General features: G+C 41.1%; 1 protein-coding gene across 32 annotated transcripts in view; it reads left to right on the top strand.

Moving 5' to 3' along the window:
* LOC110498787 (neurexin-1a) overlaps window positions 1-22,279 on the top strand; it is a 560,879-nt gene that overhangs the window by 259,485 nt on the left and 279,115 nt on the right. For all 32 annotated transcript variants that reach the window (XM_036956170.2, XM_090212981.1, XM_090212979.1 and 29 more), the window contains 7 exons: window positions 372-575; window positions 4,561-4,587; window positions 16,276-16,398; window positions 16,851-16,994; window positions 17,207-17,444; window positions 17,579-17,769; window positions 18,616-18,789. In XM_036956170.2, coding sequence (XP_036812065.1) covers window positions 372-575; window positions 4,561-4,587; window positions 16,276-16,398; window positions 16,851-16,994; window positions 17,207-17,444; window positions 17,579-17,769; window positions 18,616-18,789 — 1,101 coding nt within the window. The remainder of the gene's footprint in view (window positions 1-371; window positions 576-4,560; window positions 4,588-16,275; window positions 16,399-16,850; window positions 16,995-17,206; window positions 17,445-17,578; window positions 17,770-18,615; window positions 18,790-22,279) is intronic.

Genomic DNA, 22,279 nt, shown 5'->3' with positions numbered 1-22,279 from the left:
CTCCTCTGCATCCCTCTCTCTGCTCTCCTCCCCCCTGCTCTCCTCCCCCTACTCTCCTCTCCTTCGCATCTCCCTCTTTCCTCTCCCCCTCTCTCCTCCCCATCACCCTCTCTCCTCCCCTCTACTCTCCCCCCTCCACATCCCCCTCTCTCCTCACCTCCCCTTGCTCTCCTGCCACCCCCCCCTCCCCATCCCCCTCTCTCCTCACCTCCCCTTGCACTCCTGCCACCTCTCCCCCCTCCCCATCCCCCTCTCTCCTCACCTCCCCTTGCTCTCCTGCCACCTCTCCCCCCCTCCCCATCCCCCTCTCTCCTCACCTCCCCTTGCTCTCCTGCCATCTCCCCCCCCCCCCTCTCCTTTCCTCCTCCCAGATGCGACCATCCTGAGTTATGACGGCAGTAAGTTCATGAAGATCCAGTTGCCGGTGGTGATGCACACAGAAGCGGAAGACGTGTCGCTACGGTTCCGTTCTCAACGGGCATATGGTGTGCTGATGGCCACAACGTCACGTGACAGCGCCGACACGCTGCGCCTGGAGCTGGAGACTGGCCGTGTCCGCCTGACGGTCAACCTAGGTAATGCCACACGGTGTAGCCGTACGCCACACAGTTACAACAAAACTCACATGGTGCACATAGCCTATGACATGACCACAACAGACACATAGCTGAAGATGACTCACATAGGTTCATGACTCACATAGGTTCATGACTCACAAAGGTTCATGACTCACATAGGTTCATGACTCACATATGTTCATGACTCACATAGGTTCATGACTCACAAACTTTATATAACATTTAGCAACCTCGTCATCCTGAAAACAGACAGACATTTTCTCTAATTTACATCTATGTTAGACTCACTCTCTATCATCTTAGCTATGGATATGCTGATGATATATATGATGTGCTGTATGTTATGTTGAATAGAAGGGGATGGTATAGAACCCTTCAGTGGCCAGAGTCTGCGGCTCTCCGCTCACTGCCAAATGAGCACGCTGTCGTTTTGGCCCAGCAGGGAATGCTCTCTGTCCTACCCCACCCCTACCCCACCCTACCCCCAAGTGACTGTGCAGTGAAGGCATACATTGTTAGTATGTCTTTGCTATAGCCAAGACCATTAGCCAAATATAAGCCATACCTCCCATTAGCACCAAAAGCCAAATATACTGTCAACCCCATACCTGTTATTAATCCTATTGGCTGGCTCTGGCCACTGTTTTGTATGGAACCTTAATTCCATTATAGCCTTGGAACCTAATTACTGATACCTTCTCTGCCCCGTTGAGGTCCCCTCTGACTATACTTACTTTACTTAGAGTTTTAGCTCCTGGTGGAGAAAAGCCCTCAGCCTTCTACACTCACAGGTCTTTGCTCTGTAACAGTGGTAAGAGTGGTGTCTAATATCTAGTAGTGTCCCTCCCATAGAATTAATTAGACCTGACCAAAATGGCTGCCATTATCAGCACATTCTAGAGCTACGCAGGTCTTTGACATCACCCACTCTATTGTATTACATGCTGACTTGCAGCTCTTCCTCAGCAGTGAAACATAAATGTGAAGTAGCAAAGCTAATCAATAGACAATAAGTAGATGAATACAAATAAAAAGTGCACAACATTCGGTAAAAAAGACATGGTCATAAAAATAGTTAATAAAAGAGAACAAGGTCAGACTGTTGACTGACCGAGCTTTCCCAGAGTTCAATTACATTTTAGTAATTTAGCAGACAATCTTATCCAGAGCGACTTGCATGAGCAATAACGGTTAAGTGCATTGCTCAAGGGCACATCGGCAGTATTTTCACCCTAGTCAGCTTGGGGATACGAACCAGTGACATTTTGGTTACTGGCCCAATGCTCTTCACAAGCTGGGCTACCTGCCTAGGACAAGGCTCCAGCCGGCTGTTTATGTGAGGCTGAGCGGAGCTCATAGACTGATGAAAGTGCAAAAACAAACAATCGAGAGATATAACTTCTGATATTAATATTTATTGTTGTATAATACTCTTTGCCTTTTGTCTGCATGCCTAGTTCTCAGCGTGCTAGAGATAGTGTGTGTGTGTGTGCGTGTGTGTTTGTGTGTCTATTTGCTCTCCTCATGGAGCAACGGAGAGAATCCGCCTCTGGAAATGTTAGATATCTCCCAAACCGGGCATGGCTGTGGGAAATGATAGCCATCTATTTCTCCTTTCCGCCAGTTAAACAGAAATGGGCTCTCTAAACAGAGGCGTTTAGCAGTGCATGCAAAGCAGAGGGCATGGGATTGGCAGAACTTTCTGTCTGTCAGTCGACCACAGGGAAGCCTGTTGCCGTGGCACCCAGGGCGACAGCGCCTCACACTGACAGAGGGCTGACAACCCACATCACCACGGTTACAGAGCTGACAACCCACATTGCCTCGGTTACCATAGATGTCTTCTGAAATCTGATCTGATGATGACAGCCAAGATGTTTTTGTTTACATTTTCTTTTTTGAATTATTTTGGACAGATTTTAATACTTTCTTCGCTCGGTTTCACTTGCCCTTAGATCACTAGGTCTCCCTCCTCCCTCGGTTTTCTTTCTCTCCCCTCTCCTCCCTCACTTCCCCCTTTCTTTGAAAAGCAGAGCATTTCCTGTGCGGGCTGGCTGGCGTTGGTCTTTGGCTGTTTGCGACCACTTTTCTGCTGTGGTTGACGACACACGACTGGCAGGGCCACTTGGGTATAATGTCTGGGTCTGGATCCGGTCAGCTCTCTCTTCTCACAGCACAACACTGACTCACTGTATATAGTCAGAGAAAGAGAGAGGCTGGATAGCAGCATCAATATGTAGTTGTTTAGAAATAGTGGCAGTATTAGTATACTAGTAGTAGTAGGTAGTACAAGTATTAGTTGTAGGTCCACATGGTAGTGCTAGTAGTAGTAGTTGTAGTAGTAGTAGTAGTAGTAGTAGTAGTAGTAGTAGTAGTCGTCGTCGTAGGTCCACATAATAATAATAATAGTAGTAGTAGTAGTAGTAGTAGTAGTAGTAGTAGTAGTAGTTGTTGTTGTTGTTGTTGTTGTTGTTGTAGGTCCATATAATAATAATAGTAGTAGTAGTAGTAGTAGTAGTAGTAGTAGTAGTAGTAGTAGTAGTAGTAGTAGTAGTTGTTGTTGTTGTAGTTGTTGTAGGTCCATATAATAAAATAGTAGTAGTAGTAGTAGTAGTAGTAGTAGTAGTAGTAGTAGTTGTTGTAGTTGTTGTAGGTCCATATAATAAAATATTATTAGTAGTAGTAGTAGTAGTAGAAGTAGTAGTAGTAATAGTAGTAGTAGTAGTAGTAGTAGTAGTAGTAGTAGTAGAAGTAGTAGTAGTAGTAGTAGTAGTTGTTGTTGTTGTAGTTGTTGTAGGTCCATATAATAAAATATTAGTAGTAGTAGTAGTAGTAGTAGTAGTAGTAGTAGTAGTAGTAGTAGTAGTAGTAGTAGTAGTTGTTGTTGTTGTTGTAGTTGTTGTAGGTCCATATAATAAAATAGTAGTAGTAGTAGTAGTAGTAGTAGTAGAAGTAGTAGTAGTAGTAGTAGTAGTTGTTGTTGTTGTAGTTGTTGTAGGTCCATATAATAAAATATTATTAGTAGTAGTAGTAGTAGTAGAAGTAGTAGTAGTAGTAGTAGTAGTAGTAGTAGTAGAAGTAGTAGTAGTAGTAGTAGTAGTTGTTGTTGTTGTAGTTGTTGTAGGTCCATATAATAAAATATTAGTAGTAGTAGTAGTAGTAGTAGTAGTAGTAGTAGTAGTAGTAGTAGTAGTAGTAGTAGTAGTAGTTGGTAACATTTGAAATCATTACAGGTAATAGCTTTCTAATAGTGGTAAAGGTGTTCTGTGAGAAGAGCCTCTGTCACCAATGGCATCGTGCCTGACATTCAGTATGAATCCTTTGAATTGGTTAAAAAAGGCCACTGGACAGTGGTCAGATTGAGGCATGGTGTCTTTGAATGCCTGATCCTACGTCTATAAGATGTTAGACCACCCATCATCGCTACCAAGTGGCCCAGCTCGACCATGACCATGTTCTGATGCTCTCTTGTTGCAGATCTCATAGGAAAAAATATATCCACCTCCTCTGTCAAGGAGACCATTTTATTTGGGACTTTTACGAGGAAATGTTTAATTAAAAGATTAATAATGTTTTGTTACTTTTCAGTAGAAATACATTTTTAATCTACAAATCATTAACACTAAATATTCAAACTTTGATTGAGTGATAAAGGTTGGACAGTCGAGGCCTTCCTGTTCAGCACACACAATACAAGAACCTAAAAAAATATAGCACTGTGAAAGGCCCTTTACTGACATAAACAACTATTTAACTAACTCATTTGATTGGCACTGTGAAGTAGTAGTTGCCATGCTCTTCCTACCACACCCCATCAACTTTTACATTGAGTCAGGTGTGGAGGAGGAGAGGGCCGTGGTAGAGAGCATCATGGTGTGGTCCGTGGGTCCGTGTGTCGTCCCCAGAGGGGTGGGAAGTTTTAATATTGTCTGCAGCTGTCACAGTGAAGGATTTGACATCTCATCTGTTCTCCCCCATCTAGACTGTATCAAGATTAACTGTACTGCCAGTAAGTAAAGACTGCTCATATTTAATACTCTACCTCCTTTGTTAATACTATTTTACTGCTACTCTTTCATCTCTATTCACAATGTTGTTTACTCATGAATGTAGATCCCTCTTTAAACAAACTACACCTTTATAGGCCTTATTTTTTATTTATTTAACCTTTATTTAATTAAAAAAGGTTTATGAAGGTTTTATTAAGCCTTATATTTTGATGTTTGTTTAAATTGTGACCTGAATGTATGTGATCTAAATGTGTGTGCCAGAAAGTAGACTATTTAGGTACAAGATATGTAGATGTCATATGTTTTGCATTATGATTTCAGACCAATTTGACAAAGATGTGCAATATTCCTTCTTTTTTTCCCCAACAGCTAATGGTGAAAAAAATCACATTGCCATTATGATTCCAATCAATTTCCTATACCTTGGATATACATATTATGTATGATATAGACCAGTACAGACCAGTGCATAGCATACAGACCATTTCATGGGAGATAATGGACTGTGCATTATAGTATGTTCTGGGCCTCAGTCAGGCAGTGTGAATCTGCATCTGCTGTCCTACAGAAAACAAACTGCTGGAGAAGGGGTGGGAGAAGCCAGAGGATGCATGGAGGGATAGAGGAAGGAGAGGGAGAAGCCAGAGGATACATGGAGGGATAGAGGAAGGAGAGGGAGGGAGAAGGCAGAGGATGCATGGAGGGATAGAGGAAGGAGAGGGAGGGAGAAGGCAGAGGATGCATGGAGGGATAGAGGAAGGAGAGGGAGGGAGAAGGCAGAGGATACATGGAGGGATAGAGGAAGGAGAGGGAGGGAGAAGGCAGAGGATACATGGAGGGATAGAGGAAGGAGAGGGAGGGAGAAGGCAGAGGATACATGGAGGGATAGAGGAAGGAGAGGGAGGGAGAAGGCAGAGGATGAATGGAGGGATAGAGGAAGGAGAGGGAGGGAGAAGTCAGAGGATGCATGTAGGGATACAGGAAGGAGAGGGAGGGATGGGTTGGAATTAATGAGGAGCCCCCAACATGGCAGTCAACAGTGATTTTTCACACTCTGTTGTCTCTAATTACCAGCCTTGATGACGCTCCTAAATTCAAACAGACTGATATAAAACGCATGCTTGGAAACAGAGGTATTTTAGCCACGGATGATTTCCCCCTGTTCCCTTGTTTTCAATCTTTTTTTTTTTTACCTTTCTCTCCATTCTTCATTCTCTTCTTGTATTTTATTTTCACCTTTCTCTCTGTTCGTCATTCTCTTCTTTTCTTTCTTTCTTCCCTCAGTCTATCTTGGCGCCTGGTAAATTGATGAGGCTTTTCAAAGCGAAGAGGAAATACGGAGTGTGATTTTATTATTCTCATTAACCTGCCTCACAGAGCAGAGAGAAAGGGGTGGAGAGAGTAGGACTGCCAGGAGGGAAGGAGGGAGGGAGGGAAGGAAGGAATAAGGGATGTAGTGGAATGGAGCGAGGTGAGAGGGAGGTAGGGATGGAGAAATGGATAGGGTAGGGAAAGAGAGAATAGGACTGCTAGGAAAGAGGGTGGGAGGGACAGAGAAAGAGAGAGAAGGGGGGTATATGAGTGTGGAGCTACAGAGGCTACATTGCAATACTTTAGGAGGAAACTTGTCCTTGTCCTTGTATTTATAATTCAGGGACATTGATGAATTAATGATGGAAGAAGAGTCCTCAAGAGTCAGAAAAGATGAGCCGTTCTTTCCTGTGCTCCGTACTGCCTGATGCATACAATACACACTAGATCTCTAGGGTTTACCTTCACTTCCATCACACTGACTCTCCTCCACTGTTATGGAGAAACACACTCGCAACAACATAACATAGTAAGTTCTGTCTCCTCCATCCAGATTGTCTTCATCCATTCTGCATCCAGTCCTCTTAGTCTGGCTGGAGGTACGGCTGAGTCACACGAACGGATGCAATATTTGATAGGGTACATTTGAATTTATATCTGGAGGCTGGTTTCATAGCAAGGTCTGTGTATAGGAGCATCAAAAATAATTCACATTATAAATGGTTTGCAACAACAGTTAGGCTATTCTATAGCATTACCCGTGAATTCCAATGGTGATTTATAATACCTATTTCTATGCTAAATAGCATTTAATGCAACTAAGAATTCTGCATGCATTTTGTACATTGTGTATGCAAATTGATTGTAAACATTCCAACATTCCATACACTCTCCATCCTTAAGCACAGTGCTAATTTGTGGAATCACAACTACAGTATAATCTCTGCAAACATTGAACATCAAACACACCTGTAGTGCCTTCCACACATGTGTATTCTTGTACATACCAATACATTCCCATCACTAAACAAATCTGTCCGTAGATTGTCTTTCTTTCAAATACAGCACGTGGATCTAGTGCCATGTCTCTGTGTAGGTAGCTAATCTAAAAAAAAATGTTCACATACATACACAAAAGCAGAAAAGGAAATGGGTAGTGGAGATATATTCTTTAGTAAATCATTTTTTTGATGCATTTAAAGCGACAATCAGCAGTTGTTACATCCATTTTTGGTCTTATAAATGAATGATATATATATCCATTGATTCTTGAAAAATATAACTTATAAATGACTCATGAGCTTAGTTCAAATGTTGCACCCCATCAGAACCCAAAGTATAAACTTGTTTTACTCCAATGTTTGTTAACAAAGTAAATGTAAACAAACACACTTCAAAACATGGTTAAAACTATAGTCTATAATTGTGGATGGTCAGTCTTTGCATCCATAGCTGTGTCTATGAGTCTATGAATTGGAGAGTGGTTACATTTCGCCAGCTTTTTACCAAAACAGGGGCGGGGATGGATTGTTATTGTTTCAGCTGCTGATGGCCGCTTTAAAGTTCTTGTTCTCTCTCTCTCTCTCTCTCTCTCTCTCTCTCTCTCTCTCTCTCTCTCTCTCTCTCTCTCTCTCTCTCTCTCTCTCATTGATGCACACATATTTCCTAGTGTTTGTTTTGTGTAGCTAGAACAGAAGGGTTGTATGGTTATGTGATAAAAAAAACTGTTTGCTGCTTTATAAGTAAACATACTTTGATTCAAAACTGTAAGTCTGTGTTTACACAGGCAGTTCTATTCTGATCTTTTGCCCAATTATTTGTCTTTTCAACAATCAAATCAATTATTTTACCAATCATTTGGCAAAATATCATAATTGTGCTGCCTGTGTAAACGCAGCCTGAGGCACTTAGATCAAATGATCTCCACCTGAATAGCAAGAGTCACTGAAGCTCGTTTGGCACGACCACTGTTGACTGGCACGTTGACTTCAGAAATAAACCATGCGTGTCTGTGTTTGGCACACATTATTCAGAAATGAGGTGAGACATGACTGTGTGATGCCAGCGTTTGGGAATGCACGAATGGAAGTAGATATTCATCCTCAATAATAAAATAAAGAAAAAGGTGAAGGAGAGAATGAGGCTCCTTGCGTCGACTCAGACCTAGCCTAATTGGGTCTGAGGAAAATGTTTCATTTCCATTCCTGAAAAGAAAAGCACCAAACACCAATGCAGCTTTACAACTCTGTTCTAGCTACATACAGTTACCATCTTCTACTTGGATAGAGTAACCGTTCCACTTCCAAGGATTGTTTTTCCATTTTTTACCAGGTCATTCTTTTTTCACTCCTTATTATTTTTTAAACCACTTCATTATTTATTGCGTTAATTAGTGTTGTCAGTTTGCGGCATCTTGGTTCAGCTTTGTGGAAGAATGACATGTTCAGAACAGACTCAAAGAAAAAACACACACAGCACAGACTCAAAAAACACATCACTGTCAATTAGGGGTCTTCGGCTCCCTTCCCTCGGGCGTCCTCAGCTCTGCCCGAAGAAACCGCTGCCACTTCAACTTAAACACTGTTAACATGCACTGACTGACGACAAGCTAAAAATACACACACACACACACACACAGATTGGCTTTTTTTGTTTGGTTCGTGTTTAGTTGTTGTAGTATTGATTTGTTACAACTTGGTATCTGTAGGATGATGTAATCATCAGTAACTTAGCAGAAGCTGATAATAATGTTGGTTCTTTCCTAAATAAAAACAGTTCTGAGGCTGTAAGAACATAATAACTATGTGAATAAATAAGCAAGAATACCTTATTAAACTCACTAAAACAAAAGACAATCTCTGTAAATGCAACATAAATATTATTTAAACCTGTCATAAAAAACTCACTGGTTGACTGTTCAATTAGTGTTTTCCGTGTCTCTGTATAAGTACGTGTGTTTGTCTTTCTGTGTGTGTGTGTGTGTGTGTGTGTGTGTGTGTGTGTGTGTGTGTGTGTGTGTGTGTGTGTGTGTGTGTGTGTGTGAGTGTGCGTGCGTGCGTGTGCGTGTGTGTGCATGCGTGCATTCGTGCGCGTTCGTGCGTGTGTGTGTGTGCGCGTGCAGTCTGGTTTCCTTCCATGGAGATGTGACCCATATGACCTCCAGGTCTCTCTTAACCTGTCTAGCGGAACCCCCCCCCCCAACAGCCAGTGAAAGGTCACCACCAAGCCACAGAAAAACAGCAATTTTTTCCAGCCAAAGAGAGGAGTCACAAAAAGCAGAAATAGAGATAAAATTAATTACTAACCTTTGATGATCTTCATCAGATGACACTCATAGGACTTCATGTTACACAATACATGTATGTTTTGTTTGATAAAGTTCATATTTATATAAAAAAATCAGAGTTTACTTGGGGTGTTACGTTCAGTAGTTCTAAAACATTCAGTGATATTGCAGAGAGCCACATCAATTGACAGAAATACTCATAATAAACATTGATAAAGACACGACAATATTATACATGGAACTTTGGATAAACTTCTCCTTAATGCAACCGCTGTGCCAGATGTTTTACTTTCCAGAGAAAGCAAACCATGCAATAATCTGAGTACTGCCTTTAGACAACAAGGCAGCCAAAAAGATACCCACCATATTGGGTAGTCAACATTACTCAGAAATAGCATTTTAAATATTCACTTACCTTTGATGATCTTCATCAGAATACCCTCCCAGGAATCCCAATTCCACCATAAATATTTGATTTGTTCAATAATGTCCATCAGTTATGTCCAAATATCTTCTTTTGTTAGGGCGTTTGGTAAACAAATCCAAAAGGGCGTTCAGGTCGTGCCGATTGTCGGAGGAAAAGTTCAAAAAGTTCCGTTACAGCCCGTAGAAACATGCCAAACTAAGTATGGAATCCATCTGTATCAATCTTTAATCTGCCATATGAGTTCTGTTATACTCACAGACATCATTCAAACAGTTTTAGAAACTTCAGAGTGTTTTCTATCCCAATTTACTAATTACGGCTGAGTAGCAGGCAGCTTAATTTGGGCACGTTTTTCATCCAAAGAAAGAAGTTAATTTCCGTTACACTTTACTTTGAAAAGCACTCGTGCACCACCATTCTCTTTCACACACACACACACACACACACACACACACACACACACACACACACACACACACACACACTAGGGTAGAATACTGTCCCGGTATTTAAAAATTTTTCCATCCCGAGAATAAATCCCCTTTCTCCCGGGTAACCTGGTATTTCCCACCGAAACCGCAAGTGTCATTCGAAAGCATTATAAAGCATTATAAAGCATTATAAATCATATAAAGATTTCTGGATTTGTTTAGAGCTTTGATCAGCATGAACATTCTACCTGATGCTGCCTGAGCCTGATGAGGCATATATTAAATACATTTAATGAGCCCATGCCCAAAAAAGCCCAAATGATTGTGTCGTTATCCAAATACATGATATAAGCTACTGCACATTACACGGGACAGAAAAACATGAAAGCCCATAGATGTAGCTAGCTACAGTGCCTTGCGAAAGTATTCGGCCCCCTTGAACTTTGCAACCTTTTGCCACATTTCAGGCTTCAAACATAAAGATATAAAACTGTATTTTTTTGTGAAGAATCAACAACAAGTGGGACACAATCATGAAGTGGAACGACATTTATTGGATATTTCAAACTTTTTTAACAAATCAAAAACTGAAAAAGTGGGCGTACAAAATTATTCAACCCCTTTACTTTCAGTGCAGCAAACTCTCTCCAGAAGTTCAGTGAGGATCTCGGAATGATCCAATGTTGACCTAAATGACTAATGATGATAAATACAATCCACCTGTGTGTAATCAAGTCTCTGTATAATTGCACCTGCACTGTGATAGTCTCAGAGGTCCGTTAAAAGCGCAGAGAGCATCATGAAGAACAAGGAACACACCAGGCAGGTCTGAGATACTGTTGTGAAGAAGTTTAAAGCCGGATTTGGATACAAAAAGATTTCCCAAGCTTTAAACATCCCAAGGAGCACCGTGCAAGTGATAATATTGACATGGAAGGAGTATCAGACCACTGCAAATCTACCAAGACCTGGCCGTCCCTCTAAACTTTCAGCTCATACAAGGAGAAGACTGATCAGAGATGCAGCCAAGAGGCCCATGATCACTCTGGATGAACTGCAGAGATCTACAACTGAGGTGGGAGACTCTGTCCATAGGACAACAATCAGTCGTATATTGCACAAATCTGGCCTTTATGGAAGAGTGGCAAGAAGAAAGCCATTTCTTAAAGATATCCATAAAAAGTGTTGTTTAAAGTTTGCCACAAGCCACCTGGGAGACACACCAAACATGTGGAAGAAGGTGCTCTGGTCAGATGAAACCAAAATTGAACTTTTTGGCAACAATGCAAGACGTTATGTTTGGCGTAAAAGCAACACAGCTCATCACCCTGAACACACCATCCCCACTGTCAAACATGGTGGTGGCAGCATCATGGTTTGGGCCTGCCTGTCTTCAGCAGGGACAGGGAAGATGGTTAAAATTGATGGGAAGATGGATGGAGCCAAATACAGGACCATTCTGGAAGAAAACCTGATGGAGTCTGCAAAAGACCTGAGACTGGGACGGAGATTTGTCTTCCAACAAGACAATGATCCAAAACATAAAGCAAAATCTACAATGGAATGGTTCAAAAATAAACATATCCAGGTGTTAGAATGGCTGAATAATTTTGCACGCCCAATTTTTCAGTTTTTGATTTGTTAAAAAAGTTTGAAATATCCAATAAATATCGTTCCACTTCATGATTGTGTCCCACTTGTTGTTGATTCTTCACAAAAAAATACAGTTTTATATCTTTATGTTTGAAGCCTGAAATGTGGCAAAAGGTCGCAAAGTTCAAGGGGGCCGAATACTTTCGCAAGGCACTGTATAAGCTCTCTTGGGTAAATACATTAAACTAGCTCCAGTAGGCTAATCTTTTTGATTGTGAACTGTATTTCTGTACTGTATTGTACTATATCAGTGGAGGCTGCTGAGGGGAGAATGGGTCATAATAATGGCTGGATTGGAGTAACATGGTTTTCATTGGTTTGATACCATTCCATTCATTATACTCCATTCCCTCTAATTATTATGAGCAGTTCTCCCCTCAGCAGCCTCCACTTATCTGTATTATATTGACAGGAATTATGCATATCGTTCAAACAATGATAAAGCAGATGAGAACCTGCGATTCTGGTGCAGCACATGCTGCCTTCAAAGTTACCGGTATAGGCAACAAAAATATATATATATATTTTTTAAATATAATAGGGCATCTTTGTATAACTAGTAGGCTGACTCATATACTGTATAGCCTACTTTTTGTAATATTTCCCCTGATGTTATTACTAACTCTTCTTCCTCTCTCTATTGTTGCTTCATTCCTTCCATGCTTTCAACAGTTTCATTGCCCTTACTTTCATCGTTCTAATGACATCCTTGAATAATATAGGACTAGAATTAGATGCAGAAGGCTTTCACTTCTCTTCATGAAGATTTAATGGTTATGGGGCTGAATAAATTACTGCTATAGCCTACCACCATCGTGAGCTCGCTCTTCTTTCAAACTACCCGCGAGTTCTATGGGCTGCTGTATTTAACATTCAACAAAAAAAGAGCTTGCGTTCCTCTTTGAATAGTCTACTGGTATAAGAAATGCAAATACAATTATGTCCAGCAAGCCATTCTAGTCTAGCGTTTCCTGCATGGGACTCCAAGAGCTAAGGAGCCTTTTTTAAGGAGAGGCCAGCGGAGCAAGAGACATAGACTTCAAGTTAGAAACTTATTATGCATAACCCATCATTAATTAGCTAAATATAAGACATAATGTTAATACAGCATTGAATGTATTACCTGGAAGAGGTAGGCTAGGCCTGTATGTTGCTATATATCAAATCTAGAACAGGGTTATCTATGTTGGATGCAATGTGAAGGGGAGTTTATGCAGAGAGAGAAAGACTGCGATCAACGATTTTAAGCAGTGATAACCGAGTGGTAGGCTGTTTTAACACTGTACAGCTGCAATGAAAAATGAATGACTCTTTACAATAAAAAAAAAGAAGGTGACTCCCGACAGCCAGAAGGAGATGGGTAAATTAGTTACACATTTGGTCTTTATATTACTGTATCAAAGGCTATGCCGCAGCAAATGTAGGCCTACCTGTCACAAGAAAAAAAAGTTAACCATGATGAGATCTACATGCACTGTGAACTGCGCTCTGTACTGAGATGGGCTGTCTGTCCCCACCCTGAGCTTTGATTCATCATGCAGAGGCCGTAGAGAAGCCAGATTTAGACATTGCATATCATTTAACAGTTCAATTTTACACCATGCTGTTCATTCTGCTCATATAAATAATTTATTATAATTTACCGGTTTCTCGCCGTTATTTATCCCGGGAAAAGTGAGTGGTTTTGGGCGTTAAATCCCAGTAAATCTTGGTTACCGGGTTCCCGCCATTCAGCACAACCCTAATGGGGACCAGGTTCATCCCAGTCAACCCTTTTACGGGTATTTATTTATTTTCCTCTTTCTCTGCAATCTTCAAAGCCTGAACGCCTCAATGTGTATGCAAATCACAGGCAGCCGGAGCACTAGGATATTATACTCAATCTCAGAGGCGCCGTTTTGCTTTGTAAGCACTAAACACCCCACCAGGGCCGGGGAGGATAGAAACCAGGCTCCTGGAGAATGGGATTAGGAGTGAGGGAGAGGGGGAGAGGGAGCGATATATGAAATAATGGGATGGAGGGATGGAGTTCGGGCACTTGAAAGGATGGATTGAGCTTTGCCTTCCATTCCTCTGTCCTTGTGGCCAAGAGAATTGGAAGAGGAGAGAAATCGTTTAGGAAAAAGAGGGGGGAGATGTTTCAGGAGGATAGATGTTCCTTGTATTGACACACTGTAAAATTCTTGGGTCGAAGGTCATGTAAGATATCTCATAGCATCAAATTGCCCAATGTTGGGACACTGAATCTGAAACAGTGTGGCTTTATAAGAAAACTAAATGATCGGTGTTCCAACTGGATCTACTCCAGCCTCTGATTCTGATCCTGTACAAGCTTATTGTCTTCTGTTTGATTCAATCTTATTGTCTTCTGTTGAGGAGAGGAGTGATTCATATTGTGCCAGATGGAAGGAGATAATTTAAAATACACTGACTGTGATTCCATCTCTGACTTTGAGCATTTTGATTGTGTGTGTGTGTGTGTGAGCGTGTGTGTGTGTGTGTGTGTGTGTGTGTGTGTGTGTGTGTGTGTGTGTGTGTGTGTGTGTGTGTGTGTGTGTGTGTGTGTGTGTGTGTGTGTGTGTGAGTGAGCGTGTGCGTGTGTGTGTGTGTGTGTGTGTGTGTGCGTGTGAGTGAGTGAGTGTATGTGTGTGTTTGTGTGTATTTATTTAGTGTACATCAAATACATTTAGTGTATATACTCTGAAACTCTTAAATGAAGGAAATGAGACATAGTCACAAAGACATTTTCCTTTCTCTTCACATCCATTATCTGGTACCATGTCCTGACTTGCCATAAGACGTAGTCCAGTGTCCTCACTGGGTTCTTGGTGATGAGTTAGGGGAGATAAGGCTTTGTTCTCCTCAGCCCTCAGTAGGACATATTCTACTACGGGAACTGCCTTTCCTCCTTAATTAATGGTTTTTAATTCATAATTCATGAAGTGGGAATGCAATGCAGTGTCTTCACTTGGTCCAAACTACATATTTAAATATAAAACAACGAGCGTCAATAGTATTTTCCCTATATAACTACATTGGAGCTCCTACTCACCAGAAGCTCTCATTATTTAAAAAAGAGCATTGCACCCATTTACATTTGAGTAATTTATCAGACACTCTTATCCAGAGAGACTTACAGTCAGTGCATTCATCTTCAGATAGCTAGGTGGGACAACTACATATCACAGTCATAGTAAGTACTTTTCTCCTCAATAAAGTAGCTATCAGCAAAGTCAGTGCTACTAGGAAAAGACAAGACACAAGTGTTAGTTTAAAAAAATATATTATTACTAAAAAAGTTATATAGTGAGGTAGTCACTATGTTGTAAAAATATCAGACGTAGACATTAAATGGGATGCCAAACCTCTGGTAGGCTTGCTGGCAACATCACTTGTTTTAACACATCACTTGTTCTTCAAGGCACAGTTGCCTCGCCATCAGCCAAAATGTAATGTACTCAGTTAGATGTCCCTCTTTAGAGAATCCCCTGGAAGGTTCTTTCTGGTAACACCATTGGGCGGTTTTCTTTTTTTCCCCACAGTTAGCCATTATGCAGCTATGACATCAAATCAAATGTATTTATATAGCCCTTCTTACATCAGCTGATATCTCAAAGTGCTGTACAGAAACCCAGCCTAAAACCCCAAACAGCAAGCAATGCAGGTGTAGAAGCATAGTGGCTAGGAAAACACCTAGTCAGAAACCTAAAGAGGAATCATCTTCTGGCTGTGTCGGGTGGAGATTATAACAGAACATGGCCAAGATGTTCAAATGTTCATAAATGACCAGCATGGTCAAATAATAATAATCACAGTAGTTGTCAAGGGTGCAACAGTTCAGCACCTCAGGAGTAAATGTCAGTAAATCCCTCTTCAAAAAATCACAGTCCTTATTTCCTCGTGGCAGCGTACTGTCCGGCTTCTATTCATTAACAAGACACTTCCCTCGCTGCCTCACAGTTACAGTGCTCAAACTAGAACCTTGAATAATGTTTACTTCATGGTTATGATTTTTTTGTTGTTTCCCAACATCATTATTTACAATTCGTCTGATTGAGTGAGGTGTTTTTCGTGATCACTATTATTTTTTCCTCAACATCATTATTTACAATTCATTTTATTGAGGTCAGACACAGCAGAATAAGGTTTGAAATGGCATTTACCGTTAAACTTATCAAGATGGAGTTTGTTTCCCTCTGTCTTACCCTTATGTATCGCCAAGCCATGCAGCATTGTGGTGGAGCTTTACTGCCACCTAGTGACATTGTTATTAATTGCACACTCATAGAAAAACAATGACTAAAATGGGTATGCAATTCAAAACAGTGTTCCGTGATTTCTGCGATTAGGTAGATGAGGTGTTGTTACACCTAATGACGTGAGAGACAACCTGAGGTAGTGTTGTGTGGGTCATTAAATATGTTCTGTTTTATAGGTATTATTTTACTCCTCTCTCTCTCTCTCTCTTTACCCCCCACCCCCTCCTCCCAAACACACCCTGTCACTGCACTAACTCTGGTGTCTCTTCTCCCCGTCTCGAGGTGTGTGTGTGTTAACCAGTGTTTGGGCTGTCCTACAGGCAAGGGTCCAGAGACCATATTTGCTGGTCAGAACCTGAATGATAACGAGTGGCACACGGTGCGTGTGTTCAGGAGGGGAAAGAGTTTGAAACTCACCGTAGATGATCTTCAACCTGTAGAAGGTACAACCTCCCTCTCTCTAATTCAATGTCTATGTTTTATATGAGTGTGATACTTTTCAGGACAGTCCTTGGGCCCCTTGTAGGTAAGACACACAGTTTGACTATGGACTAGATCAGACAAAGTTGGATCTAGTCCATAATGTCTGATATACAATCGATCATTTTGGGGCTAGTTTCCCAGACAGAGATTAAAACTAGTCATGGACTAGAAAGATATTTCAATGAATATTCTCCATTGAACATGCTTTGTAGTACAGGATTAGTCTTAATCTGTGTTGGGATGCCGGCCCTGTGTGTATAACCCCATTGTATTTCACGTACCTTTCTACTAGTGGACAAGTGTGGCTCCAGACCTTTAGGAGGTGAGAGTGGCATGTGTCCTGCTGGAGACATGAATGACCTCCCTCCACCCATGTCTCCCCCCTCTCACCCTCCCTTCTGTCAATCAAAAGGTCAAATGGCAGGTGACCACACCCAGTTGGAGTTTCACAACATTGAGACGGGTATCGTGACGGAGAAACGATTCATGTCCATGGTGCCTTCCAACTTCATAGGCCACCTCCAGAGCCTCTCCTTCAACGGCATGGCCTATATAGGTAGGTAGCCCAGAGGTTAGGGAGGTGGACCAGTAACTGGAAGGTCAACGGTCCATGTCCTGGGCTGGGTGTTGGAAAAAGTGGGACTGAACTGGCTACTGGAGGTTTTCTTGTGTCGGATCATTAATACTAATAATGTTGTGCCCTTAACCCCAGAGGTGTGTGTGAGACAAAAAAATATACTTACAGTATCTATTCTATTTTTCCTGTAGACCTGTGTAAGAACGGTGACATTGACTACTGCGAGCTCAACGCCATGATCGGCTTCAAGAACATCATTGCTGATCCGGTCACGTTCAAGTCACGGTCGAGCTATTTGGCTCTGACCACCCTGCAGGCCTACTACTCTATGCACCTGTTCTTCCAGTTCAAGACCACCTCGTCAGATGGACTCATACTGTTCAACAGTGGGGACGGAAACGACTTCATCGTGGTTGAGCTGGTCAAGGGGTAGGTTGTCAAGACATACTGTAGGTTAGTCATTCATATTGAAGGATTGGGCGGGTTGTGTGTGTTTGTGATTTTGGACTGTGTGTGCGCGAGTGTGTGTCTGCATCATTATTCATGTGAATGCCTTTTTCCAGCTACCTGCACTACGTATCAGACCTGGGGAACGGAGCTCACCTGATCAAGGGCAACTCCAACAAGCCCCTGAATGACAACCACTGGCACAACGTCATGATCTCACGAGACACTAACAACCTCCACACCGTCAAGATCGACACCAAGGTCACCACCCAGACCACCATGGGAGCCAAGAACCTGGACCTGAAGGGTAGGCTTTCTGGGGCTGGGGGTTTATGTTCTCAACATACTTTATACTCTGACGGAGGGTGGCACTATTGTTATTGCGTTGGGGTACAGTGTCTTAGAGGAGCCAATTGACTGGTACTGGTCTGCTGTTTGACAGGGTTAGTGGATGTTTTTTAAAGAAGATCAGAGGAGAGTAAAATCAATGTTACATTGAACTGTGAAGTTATCTACCAATGGAATTACTGTATCACAAGGTCCATTACTATATACTGTACAGACACAGTGCTATGTTTCTAGTCTAGAACTGAGAATATGCCTTAAAGTATGCCTCTGTATATATATATATATATATATTTTTTTGTATCTGTTCCCAGATAAAAATAAATAAATATATATATATATATATATATATATATATATATATATATATATATATATATACAGAGGCATACTTTAAGGCATATTCTCAGTTCTAGACTAGAAACATAGCACTGTGTCTGTACAGTGTATACAGTTTATATCAGTAGCTATTATTCTCCACCAGGGGTCAGTGATTCCACACTAGTTTCCTGTGTTCTGCTGAACAGCAACGCATCAATATTTCTGTTCTTTACCGTTGTCATTCTGAATAGTAGAAGTAATGCTGGTTGTATTATAGCCACCAGTTATCACCTCATCAGTGATATATTAACCCTTCCTGTCCATTCGTATGCCCCCTGCTATGTACTTACTTAATCCTCTTCATTCCTATGAAACATATAAGGCTTCAGTGAGAGAGCACCACTGTTGCCTATCTCCTGCTTGCTTGGAGATTGGGTTCCTTGACAGGCCACTATCCTTCATCTTTTTCCTACCCTGTCCTTCACAGGTGACCTGTATATTGGTGGCGTGGCCAAAGAGACGTACAAGGAGCTTCCCAAGCTGGTGCACGCCAAAGAGGGCTTCCAGGGTTGCCTAGCATCGGTGGACCTGAACGGACGCCTCCCGGACCTGATGTCGGACGCCCTGGCATGTGTGGGCCAGATAGAGAGAGGCTGCGAAGGTAAACACACACACACACACACACACACACTAGGGTGGCCCGTCCTCTTCTTTCTGTTCCGGGTGGAAATTAATTGATAACATTAAGTGATTTGATAATAGTCAAATCAAATCATAGTCAAAGTTGTTGTTACTGTGACATTGTGAATGTTTTCCTCTCAGTCATGTTTATGTTCTGTGCCCTGGACCACACATGGTTTTAAAATACAGACAAACAACTTGAGGGTTTTTTGCAATTTGATTTGACATCGGTGATCCCTCCTCTAAGAAGACTTCTGCAAGGCATCTTTGCTGGTTACAAATTGAGGAAACGTAGACAATAGCTTGCCTGAAATAAAGTGTATTACACATTCTAAAATCCTCCAGCCTTCTAAAGGGGAATATATTTTGGTCACACATTATTTGGATGTAGATAATTTACAGATGGTCATACTATCAACAAACTTTCTCAATTGAAGTGGCTATGAAAGAACCATTTTCTTTCCACACACCAGAAACACACTTTCGCTGATGCTGTTACTTTTGGCCTTTCTTCACACCTGTACGCACGCTCAGAGACACCAACACGGTCATGTACACCGACCCACACACCGAAGCAACAATATCAACACCCTTTGGCACATCATCTACCATGTTAACATCCATCAAGTATGTTGGTAGGCTGTTAGAATACGTCAAAAGCTGCCAATCCTCTACCCTCGTCAGTTCAGATTCTTTTGGCTACAGGATAATCAGATTACTGTCGCTAACAACATTTGTATTGTTAGTGTTATCCCATTCTACTGCACTGCTTTGCCCTGCTCCACACACACACACCCACACACACACACACACACACCCACACACACACACACACACACACACACACACACACACACACACACACACACACACACACACACACACACACACACACACTGTGTTCCTTGCATGCTTAGTCTGAGTGTTTGCTAGGAGCAATCCTCTTGAATTATGGATGAGAATTTTGTTGCATAAATGAATATAATTTGACCTTCGTTTGCATTCCAAATAACTCCCTAACCCCTGTATAGTATGCTACATTTGATCAGGCCCCATAAGGCTCTGGTAAAATGTATTACACTATATAGTGAATAGGGTGCCATTTGGGACACAGCGTTAGCATTGTGTTTGCACCACTTTCAAAGTCAATATTTGATGTATTTGTCAACGTCCTTCTCACTTTGGTTTTCATTTCACATTTCAAAATATCATCCTCCTCCACTCTTCCCCTGTTCTATTTTTCTATGTATGTAAGGACAATGCTATGATTTTTTTCTTTCCCTGTTTTAACGTCATCGTTGTTTTTTTGTACCCAGTAAACTCGGGTAGCTTAGGAAACTGTTCCACAGTACTGCAACAGATAATAATAGTACAGGATAATACAGGTATAATATTCTGTAGCAGATAATAATAATACAGGATAATACAGGTATAATATTCTGCAACAGAGTACAGGATAATACAGGTATAATATTCTGTAGCAGATAATAATAATACAGGATAATACAGGTATAATATTCTGCAACAGAGTACAGGATAATACAGGTATAATATTCTGTACCAGAGTACAGGATAATACAGGTATAATATTCTGCAGCAGAGTACAGGATAATACAGGTATAATATTCTGCAACAGAGTACAGGATAATACAGGTATAATATTCTGTACCAGAGTACAGGATAATACAGGTATAATATTCTGCAGCAGAGTACAGGATAATATGAAAATACCTGAGAAGCCAGTGTTTGGAGGTTATATTGAAAAGGGTGTTGTTGGCAAACCGGGTTGCGAACATATTCAAACAATGATTTACATATTTTCATTCAAAACGTTATTTTGAATAATTTATTCATACTATTTCATCCTTCCACAAGATATAGTCCCGACACACAAATCCAAGGTTGCTACCCAAGCCGGCTGGTCGTTCGTTCTATTGGTTCGGTTGCCAGAGATGCGACCCAGTTGTTCAGTCTTTTTGTTCTGTGTCTATGGACGCGACCTAGTCATGTGTTCTAAATGTTCCATTGCCATACTGGCTGGCAACGTTCTTATCCCTTGCTTGCTTGCTCACCAATTACAGCTAAATAACTTAGTCACGTCAAACAGTGCAGCCAGAATAACAGCAAAGTAGATGCATTTGTTTTATCTGTTTTCTTGTGACATTTATTTGGATACATCCATAGCGATGAGCTAAGGATGCGCAATTTCGCCTGGCGTAGAAAATGTGCTCTCTCTTCAGGACACTTGTTCAGAGGAGCTAGCCAACAACACAGCTAACACATTCACTTCAAACTGAAGCTATAAAGACTGCAAACTAGCTGCACTTCGTTCCGTTTGACCTGTTTTCTAATGCTAGTTCTTTGCATATATCCATAAAAATTATGCTGATTCATGATTTCGACAGGCAGAGAAATGCTGCCTTCCTGTCTCTCATCCCAAATCCCAACACGTTCATTACTATGGGACATCTGGAGATCTAATTCGAGTATTGAAACAATGTTGCAATTGTTGGAGAGACAAACAACAAGGTTTCTACATATCTCCCGCTGTTGTAAATGAAATGCTTGTCTAAAAGAAATGTGAGAAAAAGTCTAGATGCATTTTATAGTGAAGATCAAGTTTATAAATTGCCTGGCTGGGCTGATGAGACAGTGGATTGCACAGTCAGATGAAACATAGTAAATAGGCATTTTAACATTATAGATTTAGCCGGTGGTGACTTGTGGACTAGACACCGGCTGGAATGCGGTTTTAACCAATCAGCATTCTGGATTAGACCCAACAGTTATACTTGTCTGCAGCAGAGTACAGGATAATACAGTTATTCAAGCTTCCAAAGGAAGATACACAATAGGAATAGACACATAGTGAAACAACTCCGTGTAGGTCTGAATGACTAAATCAAATCAAAGTTTATTTGTCACGTATGCCGAATAGAACAAGTGTAGATCTTACAGTGAAATGCTTACTTACATGCTCTAACCAATAGTGCAAAAAAGGTGTTAGGTGAACAATAGGTAAGTAAAGAAATAAAACAAGAAAGGACAGTATGTGATTTCCACTTTTTGTATTATTATAGTTTGTATTTTATTAGAGTATTAAACCTCCCCCATCCCACCTCTCTTCAGAGCACACACATATATGTTTTTGTTTCTGCAGCTTTTTTGCTAAATATACATACAGTTTACATATCACACTTTACATATACATACAGTTTACATGTCACACTTTACATATACATACAGTTTACATGTCACACTTTACATATACATACAGTTTACATGTCACACTTTACATATACATTCTACATACATGGTACTTTTATATATGCAGCAATCCAATCACATAGCAATAATACATTACCGAACATGTGATTGTATGTCTACTAAAAGTACATTTCCGTCACTTCCTTCACCCCAAAGAACCATTAAAACGTATCCACTTGTAATGACCAGACATTCTCTTGCTT

Source organism: Oncorhynchus mykiss, chromosome 20 (genome assembly GCF_057628025.1).
Source record: "Oncorhynchus mykiss isolate SJ-2025 chromosome 20, ASM5762802v1, whole genome shotgun sequence".
NCBI classification, from domain to species: Eukaryota; Metazoa; Chordata; class Actinopteri; order Salmoniformes; family Salmonidae; genus Oncorhynchus; species Oncorhynchus mykiss.
This window is presented reverse-complemented; position numbering and strand designations above follow the sequence as displayed.